Here is a 13,821-nt window from a genome sequence, read left to right as displayed (position 1 = left end):
GGTGAAGCCCTGCGACAGTAGTACATCAAGATCGTCACCACGCCGTCGTGCTGACGGAACTCTTCCCCGACACTTTGCTGGATCGGAGTCCGGGGATCGTCATCGAGCTGAACGTGTGCTAAAACTCGGAGGTGCCGTAGTTTCGATGCTTGATCGGTCGGGCCATGAAGACGTACGACTACATCAACCAAACACTTCCGTTGTCGATCTACAAGGGTACGTAGATCACACTCTCCCCTCTCGTTGCTATGCATCACCATGATCTTGCGTGTGCGTAGGAAATTTTTTAAACTTACTACGTTCTCCAACACTTAGTACTTGTCCTCTCATGTCCGTGTTCTTCGTCCTGAACTTAATCTCAAACAGTGATTTGCTTTTGTGGTGTTATGAACGCTTATAATATCATTACCATGTTGAACTCGATGATATCTTTGCTATGAAAACCGTTGGTGATGATATATATGATGCAAGAGTTTTTATATTAATTAATATGATGATGATGATGATGATGATGATGAGTTATTATATCATTTATGATAGAAATTGCATATTAGTTTCAACTGGATGGATTCTAGCTAAGTGATCAAGTATATATATGCCATATCCATATTACCTCGACCACTTAAGTAGGTGATCAAGTATATATAATATGTATATGACATATACTTGATGACTTAGCTAGGATCCACACGCATCCAGTCAAACTAATCACCTAATGATTTAACAACTCATTATAATGTAAAACAATCACTAAATTAAATTGAAAACACATAATTAAAGTAAAAAAAACCAAAACACACCAAAACATTTAGTACCGGTTGGTGTTACCAACCGGTACTAATGTCCTACGTGCCCACGGAGCTGGCTCGTGCCACGTGTTTGCCCTTTAGCACCGGTTCGTGCTGAACCGGTACTAAAGGGGGGGAGGGCTTTAGTGCCCACCAATTAGTTCCGGTTATGGAACCGGCACTAAAGGCCCTTACGAACCGGTTTTAAAGCTCCGTTTTCTACTAGTGGCTGCACAGGCGCGAAGTCTATGTTGGGAATAATAGTAGAAAACAAAAAACAAAAATCAGCCCTACGAATCAAGAAAAGGGTTCACTATAAAGATTCATACAATGTTAGGTCGAATCATTACCAACTTCGAGTTACAACAGAAGAGTTGGTGTAGATCGTTTTCGAAGCCACTCGAACCGTCCCATGAACAATCCCAAAAAGATCGAAAGCACAATCTCTCTACGGATTGCGCGCGTACGAAGTAGACGATCCGATGGCGCTTCACCGTCTAGAGCTTTGCGTCGCTAGAGAACTAGAGGAGGGAGAAGAGCCTTACGATATCTCTTTAATTATCTGGAGAATTAGAGAAAACTGAAGAGAACTAGAGGGGACACTTGGAACTGAAGGAGTTTGTGTGTTCCAGAGGACGCCCCCTTGTGTATATATAGGTGGAGGGGAGGGGTGGCCGACTTGGGTATGGAGCTCCCCACCCTCGGCGCGCCTACCAAGGAGGGGGAGTCCTCCTCCAACTCCCCTTCACCCCCTTTAGCTTGCTGGGCACCACCCCTTAATGGGTCTCTAGGCCCATGTGGTTGCCTTCCTAATAGTCTTTAGCCTATTGGGGAAGCCCATGACGCCTAGAATAATCCGCACCGGGGTGGGGGGGGGGGCTTGATAATTCCTGGAGCCCTCCTATATTATTATTAGGTTATCTCTCAAAACAATTTCTGTTATCTCCAGAAAATCCGATGATATTTTCTCAAACTCCTAACTCCAATAGAACTCAAAAGATCATAAACCCTTAAGCATGTGAGCCTGCAGGTTTGGTCAAATATAGACATGAACAAATACACCTTTCGTTCAATGATCCATAGCGGGACCGTGGACATCCGTGCCTATGTGCGCTGGTAACCTCACCACTCAACAAACCAAATCACATTGTCTTGTGTATGTAACCAAACAACAACACTTTGCATCTGCATTGCACAAGTTTGCAACCAAACACTAGTGTTTGTGTTTTTGCTCAGCCAGACTTGAGGGGATGCAGACAATAAATCATGTGCAAAAACATGTTTTTTTTCTTGTATTCACTTAGCCTGGTTTACTCAGACCACGACACAAAGGATGTGTTTGGTTCCTGTCACCAACCGGAATGTCATGGTTTGGATCTGCTCCTGGGCCTCGTTCCGGAGTTTAGTTCATAACCGGGATGGAACCCACTCGTTCCCTACGACCGAATATTCGGCTGAGATCCGGAACCGAGAGATACCTCCAAATCGAAGGAATTACAAGAAACCGGTCGTTCTCTCCCTTTCCTCTCCCGTAACCCTATCGCCTCCCTCTCTGTGCGCCACCGCTCCCTCGTCTCGCCCCTCTCTCTCAGGTGCGCCGCCGCTCCCTCATCGCCCCTCCCTCTTCGGCGCGGCGCCACTCCCTCGTCGCCCCTTCCTCTCCGGTGCGCTGCCTGTCCCTCCTCTCTTCCTCCCTTGAACTACACCACCTGTCGATCTGTGCCGCTGTCGACTCACTCATCTCTCTCTGTCGAGCAGCTGCGTGGCTGCTGGTGCAGCTGGGCTACAACGCCGATACAACAGTGGCTGGGATCTTCCTCGTTGAATATGCTCTGGCTATACATATTTTAGTGTCTGTAGCTACGAGAGAGATGGAGAGGATATTGAGATGAGATTGTGGTTGCTTTTTGATTAAAGTTTGGTGTTCTATGCTGTTTAAACTAGTGCCATATCCTTTGCAAGGATTCGCTAGTTTCTCTGAAGTAAAATAGGCACACTCAAATTGCTGTTGTCTGCTACTTCTACATCTTTGTAATAATCGGGGGAGACATTGTTTTTGAAAAGGATGTTGTTTTCCTTGAAAATATAAACAAAATGCTGCTGCAATTTTGTATTTTTGTTATTCCATTCTTCATTTCGTGCTTCCGAACCAAACACATGAACGGAGCCATTCCATTCTACTTTTTGCTCGTACCGAACATAGGAACGGAACCGACCCGTTTCTTTGAAATGGAACCATTCCATTCCATGACAGTTGGTTCCTGAACCAAACACGCCCAAAGTGTTCAACATCCATGCAGGTAAACAAACGCCTTCTAGGGGAAAGAAACACCCCAATATCAATTGCTCGTGGAAAGCAGGGAAATACGCTTTCTAAATTGTCCTGGCAACAACATTGAGTTTACGCCTTCGACATAGTCTCTCCACGGGCCCACCGGCCAGAAATCCATCTGAAAATTCGCGGCAGCGAGCAACGCCGCGCGCAAAAGCAATCCATCCAAAACCCGTCCGGTCCCACCTGCCAGCCAGCCACCGAGGCGCACTCCCTCCTCGCATCCGCGCACCCCCGCCTCCTCCTCAGAAAAGAAACACACCTCCCCGCCACGTCACCGATCCGCGACACCCCTCCTCCCCAGCTCCCCGCCACCCATCTCCCATCCGACGGCCCGCATCCCGCATCACGCGGATCGCGGCTGATCCCTGGCACCAACCTCACGGCTATAAATCCACCTCGCCCCGCACGGCACCACCATCAGCCACCGTAGCCACCACAAAGACAAGTCAACCTCACCGAGGAGAAGAGAAGAAAAGAGAAGCGAGAAGATGTCGGGCCGTGGCAAGGGAGGCAAGGGGCTCGGCAAGGGCGGCGCCAAGCGCCACCGGAAGGTGCTGCGCGACAACATCCAGGGCATCACCAAGCCGGCGATCCGCCGTCTGGCGAGGAGGGGCGGCGTGAAGCGCATCTCGGGGCTCATCTACGAGGAGACCCGCGGCGTGCTCAAGATCTTCCTCGAGAACGTCATCCGCGACGCCGTCACCTACACCGAGCACGCCCGCCGCAAGACCGTCACCGCCATGGACGTCGTCTACGCCCTCAAGCGCCAGGGACGCACCCTCTACGGATTCGGAGGCTAGGCCGCCACCACCACCAGATTAGGAGCTAGCCCATGTGTAGGGTTCGTGGTCCTCGTTGTAATCGCAGTATCTCGCTGTTGTTCGCTGTGTTCTGTAGGATCGAATGGAATGGAATTGAAATTAAACTAGTTCGTCGTTGAAATCTGCTTCGTCTGTTAAATTCCCCATTCTCTGGCTCTCAAATTTTCTGTGCTCAAATCGGTTGTTGGTTTGCATGCAATTTGAACCATCCCTTCATTTTGTTTTTGTCTGGACTGTGAAATGCCCACTCCAAGCTTAACCCAATTCCAAATCCGTCGAGTAATAGCTACAGGCACCGATCCACCCCCGTCGCAGGACGCACAGTGCTTCGGCGTCGGCACAGCGGCGGCAGAGGTACCAGCACCCCATACATGTTCCCGTTCAGCAATTTCGTCGAGCACCTGAGGTGCGTTGTGTTTTCCTTGCAGTCTTGTCTTTCGAAGGTATCGATGTTCATTAATGTTCCAAGCCTCTGTTTCTGGAGCAGGTCGCGTTGCCGCTGATAACAGAGTAAAAGGCAGGTGGTCGTGCTGGAGCCTTGGAATGCGCTGGGATCGCCTGAATCTGCTTTGCCGCTCCCTCGAACAGTATCTTGGTACCCATCTGTTCTACCTGCCTCTGTTGTGTTCCCAATTTATCTCATGATCAATGCTGCTTCCATGACTTAACCACATGAAAATCTGCTATTCTCATGCATTAGAAGTTTCTTTTAACTGCAATTAGAAATCATGAAACTCAATTCTTTGGTCCAAAGTAGCTGGCCTGACCATTTGAATTTGAGTTGGGATGGAGCTCATTCTTTGGTCGAAAGTGGATTTTGACTACGTGATGCAACTCATTTAATTACAATAACCAGCGGCTAGGCAACGGCCATGCCCCAGCTCCAGATCAGATTTGTAGCTAGGGTTCATAGTGCGGCAGGCAGTCTCTTGCTGCTGTTTGCTCTGCTCTGTGCTTCATGTTAGGATGTGCAAGGAACTGGCCACTGCTTGTTTGCTGGAATGGATTGCATTGGGCTGTAGTGAATTTCAGTTGTTTACCTGGAATGCACATTCTTCATTCCGTTCCCCAATTTCTTGTTCCACTGTTAGCTCTGGTCTTTGATTCATGTTACTGTGTTAGGATGCACGATGAACTGGCTACTGCTTGTTCGCTCAAATGGAGTGGATATGGTTGTAGTGAATGTCAGGCTCTGTTGAGCTACATCTGTGTATTCTTCCTTCCGTTCGCTAAACCAACCATGTTCCCGTCAGGATATGATTCAAACTGTCTTTGCATTTTGGTATCTTAGCAGTCGAATTCTCATGGCGACTAGTTGCAGAAGCAAAGTTCTGCTGACAATGCTTAATGGTTTTGTCTCATTTTGTCGCATTGTGCACCTCTTTGCTTTTACTGTCTTCTCAAAAGTTGTCATGACCAGTTTCTAGCATGTCTGTTCTGATGCGTAACTTTTCTCATTGCTCTACAAACTGTAGAGAGTGGTGTTCTGTATTCAAGTTTTTCTTTATGTAGTACGGAGTACTAAGACATGTCAATAGTAATATCCTCACCCAATTTTTTGGTAATATCATCTTTACGCTTTTATGTTTTCGTCTCAACATACATTTTCTGGGAGAAGCAAATGACCAGCACCCCAACTCCGCAAAAATACACACACCGGGCTGCCAGCTTCTGCATCGCAACTCCGCGGAGTTAGGCCGTTCGGCCCGACTCCCAAGCCTGGAGTTGGCGAAGCTGGCTGTTGGAGCACTGCCGAACAGGCCCTTGGAGCTTGCTTTTATCTTATATGGACTCCATTTTGGTGTCTTGGACTTCTCATACTGTTGCAGGCTTCTCAGCTGGCCAATGTTTTCTTTCCTTTCTGCAGTGATTTATTAATGATTTGCCAAACAAGGAACTAAGGTCATTTAAAAATAGAACCACTTTATCAGTCACTCCATTGATGTGGTTGAAAACTGTTATTCCTTCACAAATTAAGCAATGCAAACTTTGGCTTATATTGATCATAGCAGCAGCAAATTGTATGATGATTTGCTGTGTAATTCATTTGGTCTGCATGTGACATGTTCGTCATTTACATCACATATTGGGCTGGACCGCAGACTGTTTACCACTGATTCATTTAACAATAACTAACCCATCATTTCTTACTATTTTATTCCCACATTTTAGTATCATCATGGTCCATTTATTTACCCTTTTATATTGAGCCTCGCCTTAAGTGGTGATCATCTGTTTACTGTTAAATAACAATGCAGTTTCTCAATCTACGACATATGTCACAACATACATTTTGTATTGACTAGCGATATCTGTACATTTAAATTACACAAAATAAGTGTTTTTTCAAGTGAACAGCTGTTCCTTGTTTTAATATAATATAAGGTTCTTTTGCCATAATAAGATTGGGATGCTTGTTAAGATATGAGGTTTTATATACTCTGGTATTTTAATGTCAAGGGCTGGGCTATCCAAATGACAACATAGGTACGCTGTACTTAACCCAACATCATTTTATCCTGTCGGCAGAGGAACTAAACTAAACTAAAATGTTCTTAGCATTCCTTCGACTTCTTTTTATGCTTTGGACCGTTAGACAGGGTTTTCTAAATTTCACACACGATGTAAGTAAAGATACATCAAATGAAATTTACTTGTGATTTCAAGTATATAACATAGCAAATAACTGCCTAGTTCTCTCTTCTTTCACTGCCTCAGTTTTTGTGTGTGGGAAGGGAACAGTAGACGAAAACTCTACAAGAGTCCAAAGGACTCAAAAGGCAAAATAAAAGAACTCAAGGGAAGCAACTAGACCTCCCCTAACCACCTTGAAAGAGCAGAAAACATCCGAGGAGATGCTGCAATTAAAATTTATTGGTAAACTGTAGAGTTATTTCCTGTAGTTAAGCTAACAACAAACTTGCTAAAACATAGACTTGCTGAAATCGTCTATAGAGCACTGAAGGTATCTGCTCTTGTCTCTTCTTTTGCTTTGAATATACTACTAGTGAAAAATGTGCTGTTGTCTTCAGCAAAGGCCTGCATAATCAGCAGGTCCATATGGCTGGAACCATTCAGCCAGGAATCCTTTCTTTCTAGTGTTGCATCCGATGTCTTGGCACAACAAATCATTAAAGCAAATATCTATGGTGCTTATACAAGATTGGCCAAAATACTTTCCGTTGTAAAGATCCTTCTACGTTGCCTACTCTGCTACACTCTCTTCCATGCATCTTATGCTTGGAATAGTGTGATTTCTTACTACCTAACCTCATCATTATGCTTTGAATATACTAGTTCACTTTTCCCCTTATCTTTCCATGTTACAACTGTTAAGCGGTGGTGCAGTTCTCTAGGAAAAAAATTGTTCTCCCTAGGCTAGTATTTAACTATTTATTGTCCTCCAAACATGCCAAGCTGAAAAAATTGTCCAACCTGTACCTGTACAGAGGAACTGATGTACCTGATGATCCTGTCACTATATTTCTACACCAGTTTGTTGTGTAGATGTCCCTAAGCTTCTGGTCTCTTTTGAATCCTTTTGCTAGATTTATAATATCTCTCTTTATGCATTCATTTCCTTCCTCAAAGGATGATCCCATCACTGCAGAAGCTGAACCTCTTGGATATTTTAAGAATAATGGTACCCTCATCAACCCTGTCATAAAACCCTTTGGGCAGCATTGCAATCAAGCAAGAACGCATAGCAAAGGAGAAACTATAGTCAGGTACCATCCCCATGTTTTTGTAAATGAATCCTTTGCTTCAGGCAGGTTGCAGTTACTTCTGTGATTGCCCATCTCTGAAGCATAATGGATTCTGTGGATTCGTGAGCTTTCTGTGCACAAGTTCTCTATACTGCTTTTGAAACTCTATTTGAGTTGGGAGTAATTATTTACCAAGGGAGAGAGTGCGCAAGCCAATATATAGCACAGAAATCCTTCACCGGGTTTATGAGCAAGTAGTTGCGAGATGCGGTTAAGGTAGAAGTAATTAAGATTAAGTCCCCATATGCTAGATTTATCAATAGCCAGTGCTCAGTTTTACATATCATCATGCACGGCTGACCTGCACCTGCATTGGGATCGAACTGTCAGGCACTTATTCCTTTGAACGGTTATTGCTAGTTAGTGAGGTCTTAGTTCTCTTGGACTCACCATTCATCTTGGCAACCTCTGCAGCAATATCAAATGCTGATTTTCCAGACCCAAGTATCGTCACACTCTTCCCTTTTAAAAGATGCAACCACATTATCCATGTAAGAGTAGTCCATAGAGTGCAATGTTTTCCCCCTGAACAAGTCAGGTCCTTTATTTGCTGGAAATTCTTGGATTGGTGTCCCGTCCTACAATGCCTTCCGATGCACAGTATCAGAAAATCCACTTGGAAAACCTGCAACAGAATGTATGTCGTACAGAGTAATTCTGTAGATAAGGTGAACGCATTATATTGTTCAAGCAGACTTTCTTAGTTCAGATTTTTGTAGATCAGGACAGCGTATACCTTGACATTAACTGACCAATGCTCCCATCTCTCTTCCTCAGCTGCACCAAGGTATTCAACTCCCAGCGCCTGACTATTGAACTTGATACACCTGAGGAGGTCAAACTCGTGCACGTACGAGGTACAACCTGATGTATTCCATGACTTCCCGATGGCCTGGGTACGTCAGCGTCACACTTGCAGGCCATGCCAGGTCCACTCCAAGGTATGCGTCCACACACCGCCAATGGTGTCATCGGCCTTGAACACCACTGGCCTGAACCCCTTGTCTAGCGCGTGCTTGCAGGCAGCTAGGCTGCTCACACCGGCAGCAACGATGCCGACCCTCTTCCTGTCCTTTTTTGCTGCCCTTCTTCAGAGTTCTGTATAGGAAGGAGTTGAGGATGGAGAGGAAACCTTGGGTTCGATTCTCTGGATGGGTTGGATCTTTTTAAGATCTCAGGATCTTTTGGGTGGCTGGATGACACCAAACGAACCACCACTTGTTTGGTAGTATCTTTCGTTGCCTTCTTGGTTCATTCCTGTGATCCCATGTCTTGTTTTATTTTCTGTCAGTTATCTTTTTTTGTCTTCAGCGACACACTGGGAGTCACTGAATACTGGATGAGTTTGAAGATGCCTGCTAATTTATATACCCCTTTCGAATTTAAGTCGAAACTGGCATGTAGTGTTAACTTTGCAAAATTACCTCATGTTGCACTTTAAGGTGATATCCAGGTGGCATAAGGACTGCTCCAGTAAATCTAAAGAAAGTCACTTACAGGTTACAGCCATAAGTATGAGGACCTAATTTATTGACTCAATGGCATGCTGCCACATCGAACTGCTCACCCAGAGTGGAAGCTTTTAGTTGCCCATTGGTGATGGTTCAGTATGTATTGGTTGGTTTGGTTTCAGAGGTGAGCATCATCTTGCTGGATACCTAATCCTTTCAGGGCAGTCTTTTGGACCCTTGGTTGAAGGAGAGAATCCCTTGAAAGAGACAACTTATATGTCCCATTAGAGTAGCTAAAGATCTGGGTTCGGAGTGGGCACCTTTTTTGTTTTTAGGAAGTTAATTCTGAATAGTGGTGGGAATCAATTGACAAGTCTGCCCAGTTTTTAATTTGACGGCATACACGGTTGATGTGTTGATGTGCACATAGTTCATGAGGAAATTTACATGAAGCATATCATCATCTTTTTTTGAAACTAATACCGATAATGGTTTGCCCGTTGGAAGCAGTCCTCGGAGGACCGGTAACAAGAGTATGATTTAACAGCTGACTTGCTGCACCAATATTTAGGAACAGGGCACCAGATCTAGGTTCAACCGAAGAGCTTATTCCATGACATTTAGTTTGTACAATAGTCAGCACAGAATCGCTGGAATGGCAATGTTTCTGTTTGATTTAAGCGCGGCGATGGCACGACAGATCTCTCATGTCACTTCTTCAGACCGACATCCTTGTAATCTGATGGAAGATATGGCAACAGCCAATCTGCAAAGAACCCTTTCTTCCTCCTGGGTTCACACCCCATGTCCTGGCACAACTGGTCATTGTACCAGATGTGGAGAGCTCCAACGCAAGATCGACGGAAGTATTCACGAGAGTACCTCTTCATGTATTCATCCCATTCCTTTATATCCATCTCCATAGATTTTATGCTAGGCAACTGAAACACCCCGTCAAGGAAATGCGCCAACCATTTGGAGCGCATGTCGAATGTGTGCAGGTTTGCTATGCTCTCGGAGTAGCCGATGATCGCCAGCTGTGGGATCCTAGGATGCACGCATTGCCTGCTCAGTTCACAAAAACAACTGTGAGCTTCTGCATATATACAGAACAAGCATGTTTGAGAGAAGGGCAAGATAAACCTGTAGAGAGGAATAATACTGGATGGTGGGCCAGTCACAATGTCTCTGAACAAGGATGATGCCAACATCTCCTTTAGCTTTTGGTCTCCCTTGTATCCGGTGGCGAATATGACCACGTCGCTCTTTATCGGCGCGGAATCACCTTCGACAATCACACCTTGTTTGCAGAAGCTGAAGCTCTTTGCTTTCTTGAGAACAATGCTTCCTTGATCAACCATGTCATAGAACTTGTCTGGCAATATTGCAACCAAGCAAGAGCTGATGGCCTGGAAGAAACTGTGGTCTGGCACCATGCCGTGCTTATCCATGGGCACCGCCCATCTGTAGTAGCTCTCGACGAACTTCGAGAACAACCATCTCTGATCAGGTAGGTGTATATTCGGGTTAAATACATGCATGAACACATATCGATGATCTGTATTTACTTGGGAGAGTGGTGTGGTATAAGTAGGCACTACTAGTGGCCAGTGGCCCTTACCAAGGGTGATAAGAAGGTAGCAAGAATGCTAAGGAGCAGCCCCTCTCCTGGCTTGTGTACTAGGAGCTCCGAGAAGCGGTTGAGGTAGAAGAATGCAATGGGAACGCCCCAAGCGTAGTAGTCGGGTATGATCCACCTCTTCGTTCGACATATTATTGTGCATGGATACTTGGCTCCTGAGTGCAACAACAATGAACCAGATTAAGATATATCTGATCTCAGTGCTCTGAACCCTTCTTCCTTTTGATCACTCTGCAGCGAAGAGTTGCAGGAAAGCTAGAGATCTCACCGTTTGTGTTTGCGCACTCTGCAGCGATGTCGATAGCGGACTTCTGGTAGCCGACGACGGTGACGAGCTTGCCCCTGATGAGCTCGGTGGCCTTTTCGGTGCCCATGTCGGAGTAGTCCATGGAGCGGATCACCGTGCCGTCGAACTTCTCCGGCCCTTTGTCGGGAGGGAATGTGGGTATATTCGGGATGCCGCTGAATCTCCCGGCGCACAGGATCACAAAATCCGCAACATATGTCTGGAAACGGATAGTTGTTGCCAATGTTTAGCATGAAGTGAAGTGTTAGCTCATGTGAGGCGGTGCTGATAAATAAAGAGAGAAGTGCATATGACACCCCCAACTCTAGCCCTAGTCTAATATACACCCCCCAACTTCAATACCGTCTAATATACACCCCCAATTCTCAAAACTGGCCATAATTCAACCCTCCCTTCCCTGTTGACCGGTTTTGACCCAGTTTAACCGGTTTTGACTGAGTGAACAGTAAAAATAAAATTTTAAAAACCATAAATATTTTTTTTGAAAAATTTCAAAAATGTTCCAAGTTTTTTTCACCGTGTGAACAGTAAAATTAAAAAAAAATCACCTTTTCAGCATGTTTGGACACCTGAGTAAATTCGAGATGTCCGTAAATTGGATTTTTTTTTCAAAATTTCAGCTTGGTGAACAGTAAAAACGATTTTTTTTAAAACCCTTTTTTGCATGGATGATGTTTGAGCGCGTGGTGATTTTTTTTGGATTTTTTTCCCGAATTACTGTTCACCATGCTGAAAATTTTGGATATTTTTCGAATTTACGGACATCTCAAATTTACTCAGGTATCCAAACATGCTAAAAAGGTGTTTTTTTTGAATTTACTGTTCACGCGGTGCAAAAACTTGGAACTTTTTGAATTTTGTCAAAAAAATTATTTTTTTGTTTTTAAATTTTTTATTTTTTACTGTTCACTTAGTCAAAAACCGGTCAAACTAGGTCAAAACTGGTCAACAGGGAGGAGAGAGTTGAATTCTAGCCGGTTTTGAAAGTTGGGGGGTGTATTTTAGACGGTATTGGAGTTGAGGGGTGTATATTAGAATAGGGCTAGAGTTGGTTGTCTATATATGCTGATGATGCTGGTTGCAATATACACAGCGAGTATGGTCTGTTCAAGTGTTGACGCAGACATGTTTGCTCACTGTTAGCTATTGTTGTCAGCTACAGTACTTTGATTTCTTTAAGTATCAGCAACATTTTGTTTTTTGGAGAACGTTGAGAATGAGCAACACGGATGACACCGTACGACAGAAAATATCTGGTGATGGGCTCATGGATGACACTGTACTGGAGTGGAAGAGGAGCCACACAAATTTCGCTGTCGTACAGTATGAGGTTCCCACTGTACGTACTAGTGCTCTTACCTCGACGTCGCCGGCACCCTGCTGCTGCACGGTGAGCCGCCACTGGCCGCGGCCATCCCCGAACGCCGACCCATCGCCGGCCCACCGGTCCCACGCCCGGACCTCGTCCTCGCCGACGCCGGCGTACTCCATGCCTGTCACGCGGCATCCGAACCGGACGCGGTCCAGCACGCCGAACCGCTCCGCGTAGGAGCGCAGGTACGCCGCGGCCTGGGCGTGGTCCGGGAACACCTCGGCGACCTCCGGCGGCCAGGGGAAGTCGGAGAACTCGTAGAGCGTGCGCGGCGTCTGCAGGCGCGTGGACGCCAGCGCGCGCACCCACACGCCGCCGATGGCGCCCGAGGACTCGAATACGACCGGCCGGAGGCCGCGCTCCAGCGCGTGCTTGCACGCCGCCAGGCCGCTCGCGCCGGCGCCGACGATGGCCACCCGCTTCTGCGCCTTCTCCATGATGGGATGGCTGGCTAGCCCGTGTGATATGGTATGGCGTTTGCCTGTGAGGAGTGGGGACTGATGAGTGTGATGTAGAGCGTGGGTGGGTTCAGCTGGATTTGGACTTTGCAGGTCACATGCTTTGGGCGTGTATGCATGCCACTCGAGTGAGCTAATGCTTAGGTGTGACGCGGCATCACGCAAATGGGTGTGGTTGGCTTTTCTACAACTGTCAGTTTAGCATTTGCTCTGAGTGGTGAGATGTGCAAGAAACTACTGGAGAGTGCTAGGTAGGAGTAGTGGTCAAAGCAGGTCTTCCTTTCGTTTTGCGCTACTAATTTTCGTGCAGATTCCGGAAAAAAGGTCTTCGATTCTACTCCCTCCGTCCGGAAAAAGTTGTCTTCATGACATTTTTGCAAAAAAGCCCTCCACTTTTGTCCGACCAAACCCGCAGTCCTCGTCTTGCCGCAGCGTCACTCCCCTCCCCGTAGCTTCCCGACGTTGCGCTGCTCCCCTCCCCGCCGCGCCGCGCCGCGCCGGTGAGCTCCCCCGCGCCGCTGAGCTCCCTCGCCCCGCTGAGATCCCCCGCGCCTCCTCTCCCTCCTCCACGCCGCCGCGCCGCTCCAGTTCGCTGCGTAGCTCCTCCTCTCCCCTAAAAATCCCTTCTTCCGGTGAGGTTCTCTTCGACGAGGCGCCGTTCGATCTGGAGGATGACGACAAGTTGGCGCTCGATCTGGAGCATGGCGACGGCATGGGGCGGGCGCTCTCGTCCTCGAGCTCCTAATCCACCAGATCCTCTTCCTCCTCCAGGCCCTCCTCAACATCACCGGCGACGACGGCATGGGGAAGACGACGGCGGCAGCTGCGGAAGTCGACCCCAACGAAGGCGGATCCTCCTCAACATCCCAGGCTCCTCCTC

The 13,821-nt window shown here is 46.7% G+C and overlaps 2 protein-coding genes and 1 pseudogene across 2 annotated transcripts; 1 reads left to right on the top strand and 2 right to left on the bottom strand.

Annotated features, from left to right (window-relative positions):
• Positions 1 to 3,538: 3,538 nt before the first annotated feature.
• Positions 3,539 to 4,067, top strand: LOC119302804 (histone H4). Its single transcript, XM_037579846.1, has one exon. The coding sequence runs from the start codon at positions 3,612 to 3,614 to the stop codon at positions 3,921 to 3,923; it is 312 nt and encodes a 103-aa protein (XP_037435743.1). The 5' UTR covers positions 3,539 to 3,611; the 3' UTR covers positions 3,924 to 4,067.
• Positions 4,068 to 6,972: 2,905 nt separating this feature from the next.
• Positions 6,973 to 9,305, bottom strand: LOC119299982 (annotated as a pseudogene).
• A 305-nt stretch (positions 9,306 to 9,610) lies between these two features.
• Positions 9,611 to 13,018, bottom strand: LOC119302803 (probable flavin-containing monooxygenase 1). Its single transcript, XM_037579845.1, has 5 exons — positions 12,471 to 13,018; positions 11,073 to 11,310; positions 10,784 to 10,959; positions 10,306 to 10,664; positions 9,611 to 10,227 (listed from the first exon to the last, which is right to left on the bottom strand). Exons 1-5 carry the CDS (start codon positions 12,918 to 12,920, stop codon positions 9,873 to 9,875), a joined length of 1,578 nt encoding a protein of 525 aa, XP_037435742.1. The 5' UTR covers positions 12,921 to 13,018; the 3' UTR covers positions 9,611 to 9,872.
• Between the last annotated feature and the right edge of the window lie 803 nt (positions 13,019 to 13,821).

This window comes from Triticum dicoccoides, chromosome 5A, assembly GCF_002162155.2.
Source record: "Triticum dicoccoides isolate Atlit2015 ecotype Zavitan chromosome 5A, WEW_v2.0, whole genome shotgun sequence".
In the NCBI taxonomy this organism is placed as follows: domain Eukaryota; kingdom Viridiplantae; phylum Streptophyta; class Magnoliopsida; order Poales; family Poaceae; genus Triticum; species Triticum dicoccoides.
Note: the sequence above shows the minus strand (reverse complement) of the source record. Positions and strands in the feature narration are given on the sequence as shown.